General features: G+C 39.9%; 1 protein-coding gene across 2 annotated transcripts in view; it reads left to right on the top strand.

Moving 5' to 3' along the window:
• chaf1a (chromatin assembly factor 1, subunit A (p150)) overlaps positions 1–24,306 on the top strand; it is a 59,361-nt gene that overhangs the window by 5,142 nt on the left and 29,913 nt on the right. Inside the window, exons 1-3 of one of the 2 annotated variants that reach the window (XM_048559563.1) lie at positions 8,194–8,396; positions 12,815–12,868; positions 17,428–18,239. In XM_048559563.1, the coding sequence (XP_048415520.1) occupies positions 12,817–12,868; positions 17,428–18,239 (864 nt within the window). In that variant the 5' untranslated portion in view covers positions 8,194–8,396; positions 12,815–12,816. Of the gene's footprint in view, positions 1–8,193; positions 8,397–12,814; positions 12,869–17,427; positions 18,240–24,306 lie in introns of those variants that run through there. The other variant, XM_059638511.1, reaches the window with a different exon arrangement.

Raw genomic sequence — 24,306 nt, 5'->3', positions numbered from 1 at the left:
TTTTGCAAATACAAAACTGAAAACCTGGTGGGTTTAAATGATGGAACAAGCTTATTTTAAAGTTCTTCAAGTTTCATTATCACTAGTCTGATAGCTTGTTTATCTTTTGTTCAGGAAATCCATAATGAATGACATGAAAAGTCACTTTCTGCAACTTCCTAAATCTGGGTTAAGCCATAGCTTCTGCACCAATGAGTCAATAACCAAAAGGCTAACCTGTCTTTTCACAATTTAGGTGCTGACTGCCCAATTGTATTTTTTTTTACAATTTTTTGCTTCCGATTTCAGCAATAACAGTTCACAGATTTTTGATAATTCTGTTCTGAGTATCCTGTTTTGAACACACGTTACTGTCACAGATTTTTTTGTGTTTTGCACTTTAGACGCATTGATAATAAATTTTGCACTATATTTTTAACACTATATTAACCATGAGTTGTCATGATGTGGTTGAAGAAATGTTTGTGAATATATTTCTCCTCCCTGAAGGCAACGGGTATTTATTTCCCCAAATACTGTGTGTTTCCATTTGGACTGGCCGAGTGTTCTTTCGAAGTATGAGCCTCAATAGTCGAAGAGCAAGTACATATTCAGTTACAGATGGCATCAAAGCCAAAGTTAATCTTATCAACATGTACACTTTACACATTGGATCATAATAATGAGTGGGAGACTTTTCTTTTTCTGTCAAATGAGTATGGAGGCCAATTTTTTTCATCCTTTGATGGGATGTGGGTAATTCTGGCAAGACAATCCCTAAATCACTGAAGCCTCACAGCACCAGGGATCCGGATTCGATTCCAGCCTCGAGCGACTGTCTGTGTGGAATTTGCACATTCTGCCCGTATCTGCGTGGGTTTCCTCCGGGTGCTCCAGTTTCCTCCCACAGTCCAAAGATGTGCAGATTAGGTGGATTGGCCATGCTAAATTGCCCATAGTGCTCAGGGATGTGTAGATTAGGTGGGTTATAGGGGAATTGTCTGGGTGGGTTGCTCTGAGTATCAATGTGGACTTGTTGGGCCGAAGGGCCTGTTTCCACACTGTAAGGATACTATGATTCTAATTGTTCTTGAGAAAATGGACTGAGCTGCCTTCTTGACCCGGGTACATCCACAGTGTTGCCAGAAGACATTTCCATGATTTTGATCCTACAACAGTGAAAGAATGTTAGTACGATTCCAAGTCAAGATATTCTGTGGCTTGGAGGGGAACTTTCTGGTTGTGGTATTCTCATGCATCTCTTGCCCTTGTCCTCCTGTGTGCTAGAGGTGGAGGTTTTGGTAGATTCTGTCAAAAGGTTTCTTGCTGAAGGGTACCAACCTGAAATGTCAGCTTTCCTGCTCCTCTAATGCTGCCTGGCCTGCTGTGTTCATCCGGCTCTACGAAGTGTTATTTCTTGCTGGAGTATTGCATTACATCTTGTAGATCATACACTGCAGCCACAGTGCTTTGGCACTGGAGGGAGTAAATGTTCAAGGTGTGGAGTGGCATCTTCCAGCTGAAATTATAAAGCTCAGCACAAACCTTATTGCTATGTACAGTTCACATATTTTCTGACAAACCAATATGCCATTGACAACTGTTTTTCTTTTTTTGAAGAAACTGTGTAAAATTTGATGTATGGGGCAATATTTTAAGGGTCTATCTTGCATTTGCAGACAACGTCCCTTGTAGGAGAATCATATAATTGCATGAATAATCTGGATCGTTATAGCCTTGATAAAACAGGAGGCAATTTAAACCTTCAAATTACTTTTCCTGTTGTAGCAGCTGTTGTTCAGGAGGCAAATATGTTGTCTGTTCTTGCAGGAATTGCCCCGCATGAAATGAATCTATGAATCTGTTCTCAGGTGGTTTTGGATGAGGGAAGAAAATTGGTAAGAACACATTGAAAATTCCATACTGTGTATCCCCCTCCAAACAAAAACAAAAATTGTTCTATACTAACAGCCAGAGGTAATCTTAGATTGTATGCCCAAGTCTTTGTTCAGGGGCGATGCTGATTTAGACGTGTGTGTGTGTGTGTGTGTGTGTGTGAGACTGAATATTCCAAGATAATATATAATATGCCCTTAAGCTTTGTTATATGTTTTTATTATGATGGATGCAGTCAGTGAACTCTACAAAAGTAAGAAGAAGTTATTTGTTTTATTTTCCTGACTGATTTTTCTCCCTTCCTTTCAGCAAGGTGCTGACTTTCTAAGCTGTGTACTTCCTGGGCAGTTTACTGCCCTGCACATTCTCTCCCAGTATGATTCTTTATTGGGAACCTAGACAGTGAATGCTTATTTGGGCTATTGTTACAATCATGTCACAATCTAATTTTGTCCTTGTCCAATGTACTCACATTTCCATCAGTAATTGCTGAATAATGATCTGTAGTGTGAATTCCCAACAGGAGCCTTTCCTAGCTCTTCAGTCACATCCGTTGTTCCAAAGAGCAATTTGGGGCGGCACAGTAGCTCAGTGGTTAGCACTGCTACCTCACCGCACCAGGGACCTGGGTTCAATTCCACCCTTGGGCAACTGTCTGTTTGGAGTTTGCACATTCTCCCTGTGTTTGCGTGGGTTTCCTCTGGGTACTCCAGTTTCCTCCCACAGTCCAAAGATGTGCAGGTTAGGTGGATTGGCTAAGCTAAATTGCCCGTAGTATTCAGGGGTCTGTAGATTAGCTGGGTTATAGGGGGATGGGTCTGGGTGGGATGCTCCAAGGGTCGGTGTGGACTTGTTGGGCCAAAGGGCCTGTTTCCACACTGTAGTGATTCTATGATTCTATTATAATTGGTGAGATACCAATTCTTTGGCGCATTGCCTTATAATTAGAGCGTAACCATTAAAATCACATTTCATTACATGTACTCATGTACCAATAGTATGGTAACATCATTTCTTAAAAGCCTAGCGATCTGAAGGATGTAAAAATATTTGTGTTGAAGTCAGTTTCTCAGCAAAAATTACTCCATTCATTGTTTTACATCTGAAGGCAAAGCTAGTGTAATCAAAATACGAATAGAGCACATTTCTGTTCAAAAAATCCTAGAGTTTAGTTTGTTACTCAAATTTATTCTCCTTGTTGCAATGTACCAGGAAGAAAACAAAATTCAAATGGTGCTAAGGATGAGTGAAGAAGCTACAGAGCTTGGCCTTGTTAATTCAACAAATTTTTAAATTTAAATGAATCTTGTCAGAAAATGCTTATCTGCTGTCCTGCAGCTCCTCTGAGCTCAAGAAACCCCCAAAGCCCAAAAAGAGTGTATTTAAGCGCCTCAGCTGGTAAGTATCTGACGATAAGCACAGCAGATAGAACATTATAGGGCAGTTTTTTTGTGCTTGCTTTGTTGATTGATTCATAAATATTTATGATTGAAAAAAACATACCTCATTTACATATGGAACAACAAATTCCATATGTGCTATGCCACGGCATTGGTATCTGACCACCTGTCACAAACCTAGACAGCAGCAACCTAGTCGACTAGTAAACAATGCCTTGTCAATCCTGAAAAGTCTTCCTTATCAACATCCAGGGTTTGTGTTAAAATTGGGAGAGCTGTCCCCGACATTGACATATTCACAGAATCATACCTTACAGACACTGCTCCAGACATCGCCATCACCATTTCTGGGTATATCCTTTCCCACCAGGAGGGCAGACCTGTTAGTGGTGGTGGTTCAATGGTATACAGTCGGGATGGAGTTGCTGTTTAAATCCTCCACGTAGCCATCCGACCTGTTGAAGTCACGTGGTACCAGATTAAACATGGGCAAAAAAATGTCCTGCTGACTACAGTGGCAACCCAGCCAATTATTGCCCAATCAATCAGCTCTCAATCATCATAAAAATGATAGAAAGTGTCAACTATAGTGATATCGTGTGGCCAAGGAATAACCTGCTCACTGACACTCAGTTTGGATTCCACTAGGGCCGCTTAGCTCCAGTCCTCGTTATAACCTTAGTCCAAACATGGAGAAAAAGAGCCAAACTTGAGAGATGAGGTGACAGTGACTGGCTTTGACATTATGGTAGCCTTCAACTAATGTGGTGTAAAGGAGCCGTTGCAAAACTGGATTAATTGGGAACCAGCGGTAAATGCTGTACTCGGACTAATAACAAACACATAAAAATATGGTTGTGGTTGTTTGGAGTTCAATCATTTCAGTCCAGGACATTGCTGCAGGAGTTCCTTGAGATAGTTTCTTAGGTTCATCCATCTTCAGCTGTTTCATCAATAATCTCCACTATAAGGTCAAAAGTTACAAAATACTTTTGAGCCACTCAAAATCAGTTAATCAATTGTCTAAATCAACCAAATCAATCCAGACTAAAGAATGCCAGCTCCTTAAAGGGACACTGTAGTAATTCAAAATTTATATTAACAAAATTCAAATTAAAATGGTTCAATGATTCTAAGATTTGGAGGTTAATAATGCACTCCAGCCCCTGTGATGCCCATTGGCCATGGAAGGCTTTGAGCAAGTAGAAACTGCTTACTAGCTCTCCAAGGACATTCAGGCATGGATATAATCACAGCAGAGGGCAGGGCATCATGGCAAAGGACCCCCCTCAAACTACGCACTGCTTGGATTTGTTTACATCCACCTTGGTCATGCTCAGGAACAAAATCATAAGGAGGTCACCTAATCTACACTACCTCCTTGCCCAGCATCAGGTGGTTAAGGATTGAAATTGTGGGGCAGGTGTTCAGCCAATATCTGTGGGGACAGCCCTTCAGAAAATGAAATGGAGCTGTAATCTAATGTAGAGGGTGTACACATGGAACATGAATTCCTCAAGGCTGCAGAATACACAAGTGACACTCGAGTTCATAAAGCACTAAACCATTTATTTTGTGGGACTGCTGGGTGGAAGACAGTCTGCACAAAATCACTGCTGGATGAGGGTAGTATACCCAAATTGATCATGTATGTTTATGCATATTGTGAGAACTTTTTATTTGTCCTTGTGGTATGATATCATTGGCATTGCCAGCAATTGCTGCCCATCCCTAATTGCCTTTGAGAGCGTGATGGTGAGCCACTTTCTTGAAACAGTGCGGTCGATGTGATGCACCCAATGTGCTGTTAGGGAGGAAGTCCAGGATTTTGACCCAGCTATATTGGGGAAACTGTGATTTCGTTCCAAACCAGAACATGTGTGACATTGGTAGCTATTTCCAGAAATGGTGTTCCTGTGTGCGTGCTTTCCTTTCTCAAAGAATAGTACAACACAGGAACAGGCCCTTTGGCCCACCAAGCCTGCACCAATACATGACATCTTTTTAAACTAAAAATCTTTTGGGTCTGTGCAATCCATACCTCTCCATTTCCTGCCTACTCGTATCTGAGATAACAAGGTGTAGAGCTGGATGAACACAACAGGCCAAGCAGCATCAGAGGAGCCGGAAACCTGACGTTTCGGGCCTGGACCCCTGAAGAGGGGTCCAGGTCCGAAACGTCAGCTTTCCTGCTCCTCTGATGCTGCTTGGCCTGCTGTGCTCATCCAGCTCTACACCTTGTTATCTCAGATTCCCCAGCATCTGCAGTTCCTACTATCTTTCTACTCATTGTATCTGTCAATGTTGCTGTTGAATCCGCCTCCACAATCTCCTCTGGTGGATACATGGCACATGGAGTTGTGCACAAGTGTACAGTATCAACGTAAAAGGAACTGGAATTTGAATTACGTATTCAACAGCACATTGAAACTTACACTAGCGAAATAGGAAAGCGATCAAGAACTTGTAGTTAGTTCATTAAAATTGTTAGCTCAGAGTCCGCAGATGATAAAACAAATTAAAATGTGAGAGTGTATTACTGAGGATATGACATAAGTCTGTTGAGGTGACGAATTCATGTCAGGTTATATGAAGCTATTTCTCAAATCTTGTTTACAGTTCTAGTCTGTATCTTACAGGATAGATGTAGGACAGAAACCTGGAAAGCTTACTCCTGACATGGTGAGCTAAGTCCAGAGAAAAAAGGGGAGTCATGGTGGTTTGGCGGTTAGTACTGTTGCATCACAGTGCCAGGGTCCCGGGTTCGATCCCACCCTTGGGTGACTGTCTGTATGGAGTTTGCACATTATCCCCATGTCTGTCTGTGTTTCTGCTGGATGCTCTGGTTTTCTCCCAGTCTGAAGATGTGCAAGTTAGGTAAACTGGCCATCCCAAACATCCAGTAGTGTTCAGAGATACATAGATTGGGTGGGTTATAAGGGGATGGATCTGGATGGGATGTCTGAGGGTCAGTGGACTTCTTGCCCTCTGGGGTGGGGGGGGCAACCTGCTGCTTCACAGTTTTAAAATATTCAAATATTTGAATAATTTGGATCTCGGGATGATCTTCTATTTGACAGAATGAAATGAGAAACATGGACAGTTTAATATTAGGTTGTCAACTGAAAATAGGAAGCCCAAGGAACTGTTTCTAAATTGAAGATATCTTTTAAGTTTATATTCAATTAATCTTATATTCAACACCTTCGAGAGAAAGACATGGTTTGGTTGAAAACCTTGAGTTCTTGAGAAAGATCATCGTGAAATATCTACTCTCGAAATTTTTTTATATTCACTGTAGAATGTGGATATTGCTCGCCAGGCCAGTATTTATTGCCCATTCTTAGTAGTTGCTTTTATGAAGGTGCTGATGTGCTACCTTCTTGAACTGCTGCAGTTCATAGGTAGGCCCACGATTCTGTTGGGGAGGGAGTTCCAGGATTTTGACCCAAGAATACTGAAGGAGCAGTGATTTACTTCCAGCTCAAGATAGTGAATGACTTTGAGGGGAACTTGCAGGTGGTGTTGCTCCCTTATATCTGCCATGCCTGTCCTTCTAGGTGGTAAAGGTCATGGTTTAGAAGTTGCTGTCTGAGGATCTTTGGTGAATTTCTGCTGTGTACCTTGTAGATAGCACAAACTGCTGCTACTGAACTTCAGTAGAGTGACTGAATGTTTGTAGATGGGGTGTCAATCAAGTAGGCTGCTTTGTTCTGGAAATTGTCAAGCCTCGTGAATATTGTTGGAGGTGCAGTCATACCAGCAAGTGGAAAGTATTCCATCATACTTCTGACTCGTGCCTTGTAGAAGATGGAAGTCTTTGAAGAGTCAGGAAATGAGTTATTTGCTCAGTATTCCTAACCTCTGACCTGCTGTTGTCATCCAGTTCAGTTTCTGGTTAATGGTAAATGCCAGAATGTTGACAGTAGGGAATTTGGTGATCGTAACACTATTGAATGTCATGGGATGATGGTTAGATTGTCTCTTATAGGAAATGATCATTTCCTGGCATTTGAGCGGCACAAGTGTTGCTTGTCCATGCTCAGCCCAATCCTGGATATTGTCCAGGTCTTGTTGCCTTTGGGCTGCTTCAGTATCTGAGAAGTCACAAATAGTGCTTAGCATCGTGTGAACATCACAGCTTCTGACATTGTGATGGAGGGAAGGTCATTGATAAAGCAGCTGAAGATGGTGGGCCTAAGATTCCTGCCAATATGTCTTTGAGCTGAGATGACTGACCTCCAATATTACAATGTGCTAAGGGTTTCTGGTACTTTTTTTTCTTTTAAATAAACAAGTATTGAATAGAGAGATGTAGGGTTATAAACTGCAGAATCACTAAGGGCAAGTTTTATAGTTTTCTGCTTATCAAATCATTGTTGCCATCCCCAACATCTTTGATCCGGGATTTGTTTGCAAGACATTTTTCAAAAATAGGCTGAAATATTTCTCAAGATTTTAATGATTCAATTAAAACTGTAAATGCATGTTAATTTCAAAGCTCCATTTATGTCGGACCCCCAGTATCATTTTTACAGATGATCTGTTTTCGCTTTGTCAATCCTGAGCAAGTCCAAACTTTACAAACCTGTCAGTCATTTCTGTTCAACTACACGATTGGTCCATCGGGTTGTCAAGCTGACGTCGCCCCAATGGTCAATGAGAGGAGGACGTGGGCGGGCTCCGCAGGTTGGATCGGTCTAATCAATTCTTTTTTTAAAAAAAAGTCGTTTCAGCTTCAGGAAAGACTTGCGGTGAGAAAATGTCTTTGAGTTCGGTTTTCCAAAAGAGAGAACTAAATGGCTGGCTGTTGTTTTGAATGGGGAGGTCACGTGACGGAAGGTAGCCAATGAGAGAGGGGATGCTGCCGGCTCGTGTGGTTTCCCGCCAAATACGAGCGGCTGGCGGGAGGGGGAGGGGAAGGAGCGGGATCAACGGCAGCGGCTCGAGTATAGCAGCCTGGTTCGTATCGGATCATCCATTGACCGAGCCTGCCTGTCTGACGGCCACCGACACAGCGGCCGGTTGGCCGCCTGCCTGACTGCGGTGGCCCGGAAAGCAGGCTGCAGCAACCCCCGAGCCTGGAACAAAAGCAGGCGATCACGCTAAGGGAGACCCGAGGTAAGTCAAGGAGTTATGGGGGGGACCGAGGCTCGGAGTTGGCCACAAGGCCCCAGTCTGTGATTGGAGTGGGGAGGATGGAGGAAACTGGTTTGACACTGACAACTCCTCCTCGATCCTGACAGACCGAGTGGGGGTCTCTGTTTGTCTGTCCCCCCCATCCAAATTGATCCAATCAGAAATTCATCTCAACTTCCACGGCATTTTCACTTTTCTATCAATACGTCTTATTTTAAGGCGCTGACAGGAAGCTTGCTGCCCGTGGCCCTGATTTCACCTTCATCCAGCTGAGTTATAGAAAGGCGGGAGAGGCAGGAATCCTGAGTTAAATGGAGCGTCCTCCAGGCAGGACAGGTCGATCGGTTATAGATGCTTATACTTTAAACGGAAGTATCAACCTGAGCATTTATATTCGATCAGTGTAAATTCCAGTTGTCAGTATTATCTCTGAAGTGGTTCTGATCACTCTTGAGACTTTATTTTGCAGTTGGTTTTTCTGGGATTTGTAAGCAAATTATTTCTTCTCCTCCGACCCCACCATGTTGCTTCTCATCCCAACAATTTGTGCTGGATTCTTTTTGTTTCTTCCCCACCCTCAGATCTGAATTTTCTGCCTTAATGTTATACGTCGGGATTCTTTAATTCATAGGCAAGGTGATTTTACAGTCTGCAATGAGTGAAGTTAATTGTCCAACTTTTGAAAATTATTGTATAATAAATCTATAGTTTGAACATTAAGCCCCTACAGCCTTGTTCGCAAATGTGTGCAGCCGTTCGTTGGGAGGATCTGAACTCCTAGGCGAATATTTGTGCACTGAGATCACATTGAATAATGCTTCACTCTGATCCATTCCATTGTTTGACCTGGCGCCCATGCAGAATAATACTGTTAAATGGAAGTCTTCAGTGCTGATCATTTTAAACATTTTATGTTGTGTTTTTTTTAAAGTAAGTTTGGAGACTTGCTTCCAGACTTGTGCTTTATTTGGAGGTGGGGATGTGACGTATGCTTAGTAGGGAAGGAAAAGAGTCAATGTAGCTGCAGCAATGAACTGTAACTCTGAGTGGTAGCTATCTTTCTTCTAAAATGGTAAATTTCAATCAGTCATTGTGGAAGAGGGTTGAAGTTTTTTGCAATGGCATTTCATTCCTGATGGGTAAAAGAGGCAGTGATGACCTTTGTCTCTAATTTTGGTACTGGAAGGTTTGGGTATGCCCTGTGTGAGCACCATTGCCACTATTTTCCAAATTCCCTGTGGGAACAGCTTGATGCTTTCTTCCAAGCAGGTGTTCTCTCGGATAAAAACTGAAGACACTAGAATTTTTTTATAGCATAATTAATTGTTGTTTATAGTAGTGTTTTCAAGGATGTTGTTAGCATACTGACATTTTAATACCTATTTCTAGAAGATGTTAATAACATAATGGATGGCCGAACTAGCTGAATAGTAAAATGATGGATTCCAGAAGTTCTATTTGGGTTTGCTGTGTTTTTCAGAACTAATTTAAGCTGGAAGTTTTGCATTTTATATGGAGGTCCTCAAGAAAGGATATATATCTTTGCCACAACTGTTCAGTTAATCTTTCAGATTTGGCCAGGCTAATGTATTTCAGATCAATTTTTACAATCTCCTGCAAACCATTTATGAAATTTTGAAGCCTCTCTTCCACCCGTCTGTTGGTTGTTGCTTTCTTTTGCTGGTCAGCTGAGATTTAAAACTTCTCATTAGGATGCACTTTTTTCTTTTGAATTTGGTGGTGGCACTGGTGTAATGGTGCAGGGCATGCTGTGCCATTGTTCACACAGGGTAATTTATTGATCAGAACCATTTTGTTGCTGAGGTATGTTTCTTCCATGTTCTCGACGCCTTTATTAATAATCAAGTTGCTGCATACATGACAAGCTGGACAGTGCTGTTTGAGCCTCTGTATCCCTTTTGTGTTATGTTGGCATTTCAGAGATCAGACTTCTGTCAAATGGGCTGCTGATCAATTAGCAACGTTTGAGCCAAATCTTGACCCTAAAAGCTTTGAAAATGTTTTCTGGACTGCCAGCAGTTGCTCAATTCTTTGCTTCCAAAATGTGCAATGACATTTAATTATTTAAACTGGCCAATTGTTTTTGTACAGTTTTACATTACTGAATTGCTTTTTTTTGTCTTTGAGTGCCCTCGCAGGAACAAGTCTGTGCTTCAGATTATGCTTCACAAAGTTTCAAGGGGCTTTTGTGCCTGTGTTATACTTGCTATTGTACACAGCAGGGTAGTTTTTAAAAGTCACTAGGCTGAAAAGATTCCTGGTTTACACTCAATTGACAATTCACAAAGGCATTGTTGAAACTGGAATCCAAGGTTTGATTCTCTGGTTAACAATTTTTTATATTGTATAAAGTGCAGTGCTGCATTAGTCACCAGTGTTGATCACAGTTGCGTGATGGTCATTGAAATAAAAATTTGGATGAACTAGTTGAGATTTTGTCAGGCATGTGGATGAAAACTTCTTTGGTACCACCCTGGATTATTCTATTCTGTGATTTGGGTTGCACCACATACGTTAATTCACCTATGTTCCCATGTTCTGGCCTTAAAAACACTGAATGAATGTGTTGATGTGCACTTTGCATCCTAGGATTTGATAGGATATTAGAATATGTTATTGTTTGGATTATAGTGACCAAATTTCAACACTTATTCTGAAGGAACGTATAGACCACAAGGGCACAGTCTCAGCATAAGCAGCCAATTACTTAGATGGTCATTGGAGACATTTTTTACTCAGGCTTTTGAATCTTTGAAATTCTGTACTGTTGAGGCTTCGGGTACCTCTATCATGTGTAATGCTGAATGTGACAGATTTTTAGCTTATCAATGAAGCAAAGAAATATGAAGGAATGTGAAACTGAGTTTGATGTTCGGCAAGATTATATTAAATTGAGAGACCAGCTTCAGGAACTGCATGCTCTGTGGGCTTCGGAGGTACGTTGGCAAATGTACGTAGATGAAGCAAATCAATCACTGATTAAGAAAATTACTAGCTTGTAACTTGTGCACAAGCTGCAGTATAGTTTGACAGTATGTGGCATCTTTCTAAATCCTGAGTATTTGTCTTCACCCTGTAAAATGATGACAGTTACTCAGCAATTGAGGACACTACCCCAAAAATGTATTTGGTTTACCTGATAACTCTGTCTCAACTTGCCTGTAACAACACTTAAACAGAAGCTTTGTAGTTACTTTTGTCACTGTAGGCCTTATGTTGTATAGTTAATTTTGAAATTTTATTGAGCCTAAGGGATTCCTGAACTAGAGGGCGTAGGTTTAAAGTGAGAGGGGAAAGATTTAAAAGGGACTTGAGGGGTAACTTTTTTTCAGAGTGATGCATATTATGGAATGAGCTGCCAGTGGAGTGGTGGAGGCTGGTGCAATTGGAATATTTAAAAGACATCTGTCTAAGTATATGAATAGGAAGGGTTTAGAGGGATTATGGGTCTTATGCTGGCAAAAGGGACTATATTAGTTTAGGATATCTGGTCGGCATGGACAAGTTGAACTGAAGGGTCTGTTAACATGCTGTACATCTCTATTGCTCTGACTTGGTAGTCCTAGTTTTAAGATTGCCAAAAGAACCTGCATGTTAACCTTAAGACAGTTAAGAAGGCACTCTACTTAAGAGTCTATTATGAACGACTTTTTTTTGCCAGTTTTTTTGTTTGGATGACAGTGACCAAATTTCAACATTTATTCATATTGAAACTTTTGCATTCTGAATTTTATCTGTTATATTCTTAGTTCAGTTATTCAATTCGAAGGATTTGATACAATTTATTTTTGGACTAAATTTCCAAAGTATTGTTCTTTGCTAATTCATTTTGTATTTAGCATATCTGGTGAATTTGAATTGTCAGTGAACGATGTTCTGGTAACTTGCAACCTACCATTTTCTTACATATCTTCATATTATTTAAAGGGTTTACACAGAATTTTGCAGCCAGGATGTAAACAGTTAGAATTACAATTGATTGGCAACAAGGTAATAAAATTCTGAATTAAAAGGTTAGTGGAAACTAGCAATGCCATCTCCAAAGTATTTTATATTGCATACATTATGCAAAAATTTGAGCACTGTTGTGAATTTTTCGCAATATAATATTACATGTATTAATCATCTAGGTCTAGTAGAGTCTATTTTGCGTGTGAGGGGAAGTAATCACATAATATCCAAACAGTCAAGTTTATCTCAAATAAAATCTTGAGGTGTGATATTACAGTTTTTAAAAAATATAGAATTACAAGTAGTATAGGTTATGTATTGTGGGACAATTGAGTGACAATTCATTTGTGAGAAAAATCTTCTCTTTTTGTAAGTTAATTTTCAAAGTTTACTTTTTCTTGTATTTAACTTGTTTATTTTCTTTGCAGTAATGGAGGAGTGCAAGTTGAAAGCAGTCACTCCAGCGAAGAAACTGGTCCAAGGTAACTTCATATCTTGGTTATTAATATGATGCATTTTTGATATAATGGGTTGCAGCATGGTCCTTTTTCAGTTTTGAGAAACTTGAGCTGTGTTTCACCCTTGATGGAAACCATAATGTCTTCCATGATTGAACTCTACCCTTATTCTTTCATTCACTTGCACACTTGAATGAGTTTCTGAAATGAAATCCTTTTCCCATGTGGTGCTTTGTTTGGATGTCTAGTTTGTGGCTTTTCTCTTGCCCAACCCCACCCCCAACCTTGTTACTGTGAAAATCTCTTGTCTTTGTACTAATCGTAAATTACTTTTCAGCAGTGTGTCGCTGTGCATGCAGTTGTTAGTGGTATTGTTGTTTCTAATGGAAAACAATTTACCTCTGCAGTGAACATGGTCAAAGTGGCACTTGAGAACTAAGCATAACCCAAAAATAGCTGCATGTGACTGCTTAACTTTTGTGATTTAATACTTGAAAATCTTGACATTGATCACAGGGTAATTTAGGTGTTGCTACAATTGGTCGCCATCAAGCTGCACTCTCCCACTATCCAGTATGGTTAAAAAGTGTTTGTGTGGATGACTTGGAGACAGTATAATATTCTGTTATTGCTTCAGAGATCTCCTAACCTGCTATAGTTGGTCAAATGTCACAGGAAAGTGGCAACTTTCAGAGAAATGCCAACCTGCTGTGATACATGTGGAACAGCAGAGCAGCATGAATGTGTCAAAAGAAAAGTAATGAACTGGAAACCAGAGAAAAATTGTTAACCTTGCAAGGTTTTGTTCCTGTATGCACACGGAGAACATTCTTGGATTCTTTTGTCCCAGTAACTGAAGTGTAATGCAGTTAGATTTTGTGACGTTGCCCCTAGGAATATGGGCGTAATCTGCAATGTTAATCAATTTTGTCAAGAGAGATATATCTTCATAAATTTATATAACAGGTAAAATTACCATAAAGCTTGCGCATACGTTGAGCTGACATAGTTCAACCTCTATCATTTCTTGGCAGAAGACATACATCATCTGAGTTGGGCTTAATTTTATTTGAACTCCATAATGTATGTTTTAATCCCCTTGATTCAGCACATGGAGTCAAGAAGATGATACAGGCCAACATACCCAATGAATGCACAGGAATTAAAGCACACACACACACAAAGCAGTGTGGTGACTGAAGAACTGCATTGTTTCCTCTAGTGAAAACTGAAGCATGAAGCTGGTTTCAAACTAAAATTTTCTAATCTGTCAAACAATTGAACTGCAGCAAGAGAATTTTGAATTAGTGTAAACTAACATGAGACTGAATGGAGGAAGAAACTGCCCTGAAGAAAATATCCCATATCAAATGTCCTTGTTCTTGAAACACTCGTCACTGGCTTGATCTTGAGATGGTTGTATCAGAATGAGTCCTTGATAGTCCCCCAAATGGTTGTGTCATTACCAGAAATGCTCATAGACTTCTACTGGACCAAATCAAACCTCAAATCCAGCAAAGCTTTCATAGTTGCAACCAGTTGGTGTAACTGCTGTGTGGAAGGAAAATGTTAAAGGTTGTGGTGGAAGGCCGTATTGTCCACAGACTGTCAAAGGATCTTAATGCCAGAATTGTTGGTTTCCATTTTTGGCGCTATTTGACAAATTCTTGGAAGTACTCATGACATATCCATTAATTTTTATCAATTTTAAATTCAATTTTGCTGCTGAACTGGAGTGGAAGGCTTCAAATAGTTCAGAAAACAATAGCTTGTGATTCCAAATTGTGTTTGCCTGCAAGTCAATAGAATTGAAGCCCTCAAAAGAATTTCAAGTTTATCCTATCTTCAAGCTGAAAATCAAATTCCCTTCAGAATTTTTGTGCATTTCCATGGTAACTGGATGAATGAGGATGGAGTGAAGTTTTTGATCTAGAATCAGCATCTTGGTGGTATACACAAACAGTTAACTTTCTTGGCATGAAAAATGTGGGAACCCCTGGTTACCTAATTTTAAAGGCTGTTGTGTCTGTTTGAATTAGATTAGATTCCCTACAGTGTGGAAACAGGCCCTTTTGGCCCAACAAGTCTATACCACCCCTTGAAGAATCCCATCCAGACCCATCCCCCATAACCCACACACCCCTGAACACTAAGGGCAATTTAGCATGGCTAATCCACCTAGCCTGCACATCTTTGGACTATGGGAGGAAACCCATGCCGACACTGGGAGAATGTGCAAACTCCACACAGACAGTCACCCGAGGCTGGAATTGAACCTGGGTCCCTGGTGCTCTGAGGCTGGAGTGCTAACCAGTGTGCCACTGTGCCACCCCGTGGTCTATGTTGTTTTTAAATACGTGCCTGTACTGGGCTTAATACTGGCTTCTTCCTCATCCAGAACCCGAGCAATCTCCTTCACTTGGCTAAATTTGTTCTCTCACTGAAAAATTTCTTCCTTAATTCCTCTCACTTATTCCAAGTCAAAAGTGTAGCTATAGGCACCTGCATGGGTCCCAGTTAAGCCCACCTGTTTGTGGGGTATGTGGAACAATCCTTGTTCTAGTCCGACACAGGCCCCCTCCCATAACTGTCTTTCCAAATACATCAACTGCTTTAGTGCCGCTCCATACTCCTGCCAAAATCTTCAAAAATTAATTCATTTCTCCTCCGAGTTCCACCTCTCTATAACTTTCACACCCAATTCCGACACTTCCTCTTCTTGATCTCTCTGCCCCCATTTCTGGGAACATACTGCTGATATCTACTACAAAGCCACTCGCTCCCAAAGCTAACATCGCTACAGCTTGTTACGCACGATGTCCTGCAAGGACTGAATCCCACTCTCCCAGTTCCCTCTCCTACGTCACCTGTTTGGGTGCGACCTTCCAAAGCAGCAGTGCTAAAATGGCTTGCTCCTTCCATGACCATAATTTCCCACCCACTGTGGTTGACAGGGCCTCGACTACGTCCACCGTGTCACCAGTGCTTCTGCCCTTGCCCTTTCCTATCACTCTCAAAAGCATGATCAGGTTCCCCTCACTTTTTTCATCCTGCCAGCCTGTACGTTTAAAGGATTGTTCTCTGCCATTTCTGACAGCTCTAGCAGAATGCCACCACCAAACATCCCTTCCCCTCACTCTCTTGAGTGCATTTCGGAGGGATCGTTCAGTATGGGGCACCCTAGTCCATTCTGTGACTACCAAATTCCTCCTGTTTCTCCACCGAGCCCCCCCCCCCCCAACCACCACCACCATGCACGCAGGCACACGTACACCTCCTTCCCATGTGACCACAGAAGGTGCAACAGTTGCCCCTTCATCTCCTTACTCACCATTCAAGGGCCTAAACAGTCTTTCCAGGTGAAGCAGCATTGGACATGGTACAGGCGAAAACTCATGTGTTGTATTTGCTGCACCCAGTGTGGACTACTCTCCGTTGGAGAAATCCAATGCAGACTAGCTGACCGCTTTGTGGAGCACCTCTGATGTGTGTGCAAACAAGACCCCAATCTTCCCGTAGCTGGTCATTTTGATAGTGTCCTGCTTGCATGCCCATTTGTCTATTCTCGGCACGCTGCAGCATTCCAGTGAATTGAAGTGTAAACTGGGGGAGCAGCATCACATCTTCAGGTGAGGCACTTTACAGACTTCTGGATTTTAATAATGAGTTCAACACCTTTTAAGTTGTGAACCAACTGCCATTTCTTCCTTTTCTTTTAGCTTTACTTGTGATGGTATTTGCTGTTATCGTGATCTGTCTCCCCTCCCTCACCCCAGTAGTAGTGTGTGCTGTGTCAAGTCTACGAGGTAGACACAACATTGTTCTGCCACTGTCCCAGTCCAATCACTCAATCTGAACTATCAACATCTTGTCTCCTCTGGCAACCCACCACCAACCCGACCCCTCCCAGTCTGACAACTGAAACTTAAATCCGCCCCCACAATTCACTTCACTGTGAAGAGTCATCCAGATACAAAACTTAAGCTTGCTCTGTCCTGATGAAAGCTGTCTGACCTGCTGTGATATCCAGCATTTGTTGTTTTCAGTACAGACTCCTGCATCTACAGTAATTTGCTCCTTCATTTGAAGATCATGTTTCCAGATCTGATCCCAAGTGGGAACTTTTTGATGTTACAGCCCAGGTGACTTGATGAATTTGTTAAACTCTTTGCATGCAGTCAAAGATGATGAGTTAGGCAGGTTAATAAAAGTTTTCTCAATGAAGTTCAAGGTATCGTTATATAATTCGTTTATTCAATAAAATGTCTGTCAATTAAAATTCCTTGTTTCATATTTCAAAATGATGAGCACCTCTAACAACAGTTCACATCTACACTGTATTTAAGTTAACCCATTTTAACGAGTTAAAATGGCATGATGGGTCAGTGGTTAGCTGACCAAAAGTAATATCCACTCTTAGATCTAGAGCCCAGATTTAAGTATAAGTGGTTAAGTCGGATTGGAATAACCGGGTTAAAAGCTGAGATTTGGAAGAAACATTCCTGTTCTTTTTGTTTAATATTTTCAAAGTTATTCTTTTAAATATGCCTAATAATTCAAACTTTTTCTGTTGTTTTTTGTAGCACGATTGCCTTTTAAACGTCTCAATCCTGTACCAAAGCCAGAAAATGAACAGACTACTGATACTAAGCGGGCAAAAATTTCTACTAATGCACCTGAGCAACTGGCGGCAGTCAAATTGATTGCATCTGATGAAGATGTTGAAAATGACTGCAAAATAAACTTGGATGGCCAAACTGGAAATTCTGCAACAGTGGATGGGGACCTGACTCCCTGCAAACTTGTTAATGGGAAAGGACCTCTTGATGATTTCTTGCAAACCATTGAGAAGAATGCCATGGTTAAGATGCACACTAGTGAACACCATTCCACAATTGACTTAACATGTGATTCTAGCAATGAAGTTTTGGACAGCATAGACACAGGTGTAAAACTTCTGGCTTGTGAAAAAGAGCTAAATGAGAAAACAAATGTTGGTTCTGAAAGAAAATGTAACTGGCTTGGTGGCCTGAAGTCTAGTGAAAGTAAAGAGTTAAATTCCAGAAGTTCAGCCCCTGGCCAGATCATCAGGGAAAATAAACCTTATCAAGGACAAGAAATTGAAAGCAATAGCCCAATTGTGAACAGTGGCTTGAGAGGCAGGGTGCCAGTGGTGGTTTTAAAAGACATAATGGCTGACAAGGCCTGCTGGACTGGGAATCTAGAGAAGGGCATAGTGCAAGTAGGAGGACCTGGGGCATTTACAAATGAAAGCAGTGAGTCACCCATCAGTTCTCTATCAAGTTCTATTTTGGCTACTGATAGCTCACCAGAAGCAAGGTCTCCAGCGGATGAAGGAAGTCCCAGATCTGCATTCTCAACATCTGGAAGCAAGGTTGATATAAAATTATTATTTTTGTACATTGTTATTTGGGGAACTGGGATGAGAAACGTTACCATGTGTAGTGCTCTATTGAGAACCACATCCACTTGAACTGAGAAAGATCTATAAGTATAACTGCATGTATGGGGAGAAAAAACACTGAGCTGCTTAACAAAGATGAAGTGATTCTTTTAAAATGCGGTTTCGTAACAAAAATTCATGTAAAGTTAATGTTTGTGAGCATAAATCTTGAAAATGATTTTTTAGCAAATTTTTTTTATAGTGATGAACAGGACTTATTTTCAGTATATACACATTTGAGCCTTATTCATTACCCAATATGTTCTTGTTTCTGATGTGCATCAAATTTTAAATCAACATTTTTTCTGATTTTGGATGTTCTATTATTTCAAAGGGTAAGACTACTGAGTGATGATTGTGGCCTTTAGCTGCCGCACAGGTTTTAAATATCATTTTGTAGACAGAAAGGACTGAAAATGACAGTATGATTTCTATTATTCTATTTACAATCTGATTTTTATTATGAAGTCTACAAAATATTTCTCGATTAACATGTGAATCACTTTGTATCTAGCTGTCTGCCATATAATGCTTTTGATTGCATAGCCAGTCTGGATATCAAGATTGTACTTATGAAAATTGGGCCAGTTGTCTGTGTCTCATGGGGGAAACAAATGCTAAGCAAGCGACAGGTTGAATGGTTTCTAAAATGGGAGCCTGTATTTAAATTGCAAAGGTGGAATTAAGCTAGCAAGTGGCAAGGAACTTTCCTTATCGTACACATTTTGTTTTTTACTAAGTATCTGAATTTTTCTGTTGCTTAGAATCACAAATTTAATGTCTATGTTTGGATTTAAGAAATGATAGTTAACTACTTGCAATTTCCTTGCCTGTCAGAAGCACTTCAGTGTTGCAGCTAATCTCTCAGTATTCCCTAGACCAGTCGAGAGATTCTTTTAATACTGGTCAAACTTACATGAGAGAGTTCTGTTTTCACTGTTGCTAGCTTGTCTTCATTCTTCCTCTTGTGAACTCTTCTATTTGTCCTTAATAGTTTTATAGCAATGTCTGTTTGTCGTTATCCTACTTGCACTTGACTTTTCTCCTGTCAGCCATGATAGATTTTATTCTTTAAAAAATCTTACGTTTTGTGAAGTGTTTCTTCATAACTGCAGCATTTTTTGTTTTTCAGGTGAATCTAGTTTAAATTATTTTATAGCTATAAGTTTTTTTTTTGTCAGAATTGTGTTCCAACTTACACATGAAACTTGGAGTCTTGTTTTATCCTATCTTCTGTATTTGTCCTTTTGTAAAGGTTCTGTGCCTGTAAATCTTTTCTCATCTTGAGATCCTCTACAGTTTATCATGTGCTTTACTTCGGCTTGTCCCAAAACGACTATTTTGCATGAGTCCACATCTGTCAGTTTCATAATTACTTCAGTATTAACAAATTGTAATATATATTTTGTACTTTATTTTCTTCTTGAAAACATCAGCTAAGAAGAGTTGACATTGGGACATTTCTCTGGAATTAATGCAGAAGAATGCTACTTAAGAATTCGGTAAAATTAGACATCTGAAAGCCATTCACTGGGTGGGAGACAGAACAGGTCCCAATGCTTGTTTTAGCTTCATGTAATATATTAGAACATTGAAATGCAATTATCGAGTGGTGAAGTGGGGCTGAGGGACATTTAGTACTGCGTACTTTTTTAAAATTTAGAAATATTACTACTTAATTCCCACTTTTCAAATTTATTGCTTATCTAAGCTTGTGGCTGTTGCATGTGCAGATTGCTTGCTGCAGGCTGTGTTCGATGATGTTGCTCATCGCTTCTTTTTAATGTTGCGCTCACTCTTGCTCTTTCTGTCTTAAACCCCCACAACTTTGTCCAGAGAGAAAAGTCCCTTGTGAGAAAATTCAAACATAGCAAGTGAGATCAGGTTCTGGAAAATAACATTTTTTTGTTATACTAACGCCCTTGTAATTGTTCCCTTCCATTTTATTTGTATCTTCTACTTCTCTTTTCTGTAGGAAATGCTTGTTTTTACACTTTTTTGTTACTGCTATCATTGACTCCAGGTTAGAGACTGTTCTGTTCCTGCAGCAGATTGGAAACCATCAAACTTTGTGCTCAATCCCTTGAAGGGGCAAGGAGGAAAGAGAAGAGCTCCTATATGTGCTTATGTGAACTTTTTTTTTATTTGCATGAGTCACTATTTGTCTAAACCCTCATAGCAACCCACATACCCATTCCCTAGGAAATAGCTATGTGAGTGAATCTGTTCACGCTGGCAAAAGCAGCTGATCTGTAAGGGAGCAAAATAATGCTGCCAAGTTTTGCAGTGAAGGAATGTATGTGACTTCCCCTGCTTACTGTTTCTTTTTCTTTTGTTCTTGTCCCCATCTTCCTCTGCAAATGAACTAAACTGTAGCACCCAATTACAATTTGACAGCAGTTATGTGAACCTGGTGTTCTTCTGCTGTCAAAACTGGCATTTGAGTCTTTTTTCTTTCCCCTTTGCTTGGATACAAATCAACTGCTGTGCATTACTGTATCCCATTTCTGACTTTCACTATTTCAGCTCTACCACATGAGGGCATATGTTTAAGGTGTGAGGGGGAAGATTTTAAAAATGATCTGAGGGGTAAATTTTTCGTGCAGAGGATTATTTGTACGGAATGAGCTGCCAGAGGAAGCGATGGAGGTGGGTACAAGTACGACATTTAAAAGGCATATGAATGGGAAGGGTTTGGAGTGATGTGGTCTAAATGCTTCAAATGGGACTAGGTCAGATTGGGATGTCTAACCAATGCAGATGAGTTGGACTGAAGGTTCTGTATTACTCTACGACTGTTTGTATGAGCAATATTGAGGAGCGGTTTGTTCCAGCCAAAGAATCTTTTATCTTGTATATCTGCATAGTAAAAATAAGTTAGAATTGTGAGCACTCCAAATGTAATTTATGATTCTGCTTTTTGATTAGCTGGTGTTATCTTCCCAAAGGTTAGCTACCCTGACAAGCTGTGTCTGCAAAGCCAATATTTAAAAGAAATGGCACACAGATTTTCAAATTTGAAAATGATTCAGCAAAGAAAATGAAGAACTAATCCAAAAGAAGCAGTAGTTAAACTGAAAATACAACAAAGGAAAATGAGATCAAAAATGCTAAAAGAAGCTGTCTTGATAAACTAGTATTAACTGAAAATGGGATCCAGTTTTAAATAAGAATACAGCCTTGCTGCTGAGCTTGCTTTTACTCAAGAAAGCTAGAGTTGAGCCACTGCCAGAGACCATGAATATTCCAGTAGATTACATCACTGTCATCCATTAAATTCAAATAGTTTATTTTCATTCTGTTGCTGTCTCTGGAACACCAGGCTCATTATGTGAAGTAGAAACAACCACTTCTGAAATGTTTTTGAGTTCCTTGTGTTCGAATTGCAAAGGTGAGAATTTATTGCTGTAGTTTTACTAGGCCTGTACTACCTGTCGTCTTCAGCTGATTTGTAATCCATGACCTCTATCTTTAGCTTTTTTCCAGTTTTCTACTGTAAGGTAAAATTTTGTGCATAATCTGTGGTGGATGGTGCTAAAATTATGAACAGTACTGCCTTTTTCTGAAAACCTGTTATGACATGTGTTTGTAAACAGAATTCACAAAGGCAATCTCTTTCAGTTTTGGAAAGCTTTGAGAAATGATACATAACACTTTGGGATTCAAAGAAAAAAATTCATTAAAGCTAATTACTCTCGAGCTTTTCTTTGTGAAAATTGCCTTTTTTTTAAGCACAGAAGGTTGGTTATAAATAGAGCAAAGGCAAGAAGTAGAGCACAGCAGTATCATGGTATATCTACCATGAATCAATCTTGGATTTTGGGCATATTGTTGCATGGATTTTCTATTTCGTTTCCCCAGGCCATGTGACAGTATACTTAAGCTGGATACATGAGTTAGGTATAGCCGTTTTTGTTTGCACATGACTTGCTTTTCAAAGCAGCAGACCTAGTCCTGATAATCCAATCGCTCAAAACATATTGACAAACTCTACTACCATGCTGTATCAGCTGAGCTACCCTAGGAAATTAATAATAAAATAACGTATTGCTGGTTGAGCTGTCTGTGAAAGGGGTTAATTACATTTCACACCCTTTGTCTTCGTAATTGTTCACTCCTGTGCTGAATTAAAATTGTTTGTTCATTCCAATGACAGTAGTTACCTGATCATTGTGAAAATGATGCAGAATTTAATCTATCAAAGTCAGCTGCATTTGTAAGTTGATGTGCTTCAAATCCACTGCTTTGATTGCATGTGACATTGAATTTCCCAGTAAACATCAAGATAGAACCAAAAGTACAGCGCTTCCAAAACTGCTTTTATAACCAAAAGTCAGCATCTGAGCTCAGGTTTCTTGGTCCTAAGCTGTGTGCTTGGATAAATTGATGCAAATCTATTAGTAACCTGGAGAGGGTTCAGAAGAGATTTACCAGGATGTTGCTGGGAATGGAAGGCTTGGGTCAGAAGGAGAGCTGGATAGGCTGGGACTTTTCACTGAAGCATAGGAAGTTGCGAGGTGACTTTATAGAGGTTTATCAAATCATCAGTATAGATAAGGTGAATGGCAGCGTCTTTTCCCTAAGCTGGGGGATTTCAAGACTAGGGATATATTTTTAAGGAGAAAAATTTCAAAGACATGAAGGGGAGTTTTATTTTTAACATTTTGGCTCATGTGAGGAATGAACTTCCAGAGGAAGTGGTGGGTGTGAGTACAGTTAGAACGTTTGAAAGACATTTGGTTAAGTGCATGAGCGGGATATGGGCCAAGTGCAGGCAGATGAGACTAGTTTAGTTTGGGATTATGGTTGGCATGGACTGGTTGGACCAAAAGGTCTGTTTCCATGCTCTGTGTCTCTATGACTCTATAACCAACACTCATGAAAATCTGGTAGTGATGAATATAGCAATCAAACATCGGCTTTATGAATTGAGATCTCAACTTTCTTTTTCAAGGATGATTTAAATGAATGATTAGCTCAGGCAATTTTATGGCTGTCCTTTACATAATAAAACTGCAGATGATCAGTAGTAATTTTTCACCCATTCCTGGCTCTCTAAATTGGAATTTTTTTCTGATGACTTTTTCCATTGATGGTGTATGAAAATTTAAAAATAAACAATGGATGTGAAATGGAGTCAAAAACTTATTATCTTTTGTTTCATCCAAAATACTTTGCACTTGTACTCCTAGATCCACAAGCTTCTGGAGTTAGGCCAGGATGGATTTTCAAACTTGCTGGTTTTCACAGCAAATTATTGGAACACAGTTTAAATAAGAATGGCCTAATCCACTGAAATAAGGGACTGTAAAACCAAATGATGTGACTAGATCACATAAGGATGATAGTCATGTCTTAATTGATATTAACTGCAGTGTGAGAGAAGTGAATTATGAATCCCTCTCTGCCTCCCCAATTTGTACCCATCAACACAATTTGAAATGAGAGATGATCAATTTTTTTACTCACCTCGTTTTTGGATCGTTGACTTTCGGCGAGCATAAAACAACAGACAGTCAGTTTAGTGCATGCCCTAGTCTTGAATCTGACTTTGAAATTAGTCCCATACAGATGAGATTCACTTTTGAAGCCCAACTTTATCAGTCACAGTTTTATAATTTATGCCTGGAAAGCATAGTTTTTGCAGATGTAGACTATTTGTTATTTTAAAGTTTTTATAGTTGGGATTTGTCAACCTGATTAAAATCAGTTTTTTTTGTCTACTGTATATTAGACAGTACAACTTTATAACCTATTGTAACATTCTTGTAAAACAGTACTTTCAAATGAAATGGAAAGATGACTAGGTTATGGTAGCATTTCCCTTGGTAAGTCAGTATGTTTAGATTTGTGTCCTATTCCATATTTGCCTATCTATATCATTTAGAATACCTGGTCATTGTGTCATTTGCAGAAGCTGTGTGTTCAAATTGGTTCCTTGTTTTCTAAGTTATAACTACCTGACTAAGTCTCAAGTGCTTTTATTGAGCGTAAAATG

This window comes from Stegostoma tigrinum, chromosome 30, assembly GCF_030684315.1.
Source record: "Stegostoma tigrinum isolate sSteTig4 chromosome 30, sSteTig4.hap1, whole genome shotgun sequence".
Taxonomy (NCBI): Eukaryota; Metazoa; Chordata; class Chondrichthyes; order Orectolobiformes; family Stegostomatidae; genus Stegostoma; species Stegostoma tigrinum.
The sequence above is the reverse complement of the archived record's forward strand: the minus strand, read 5'-3'. Positions and strand labels throughout refer to the sequence as shown.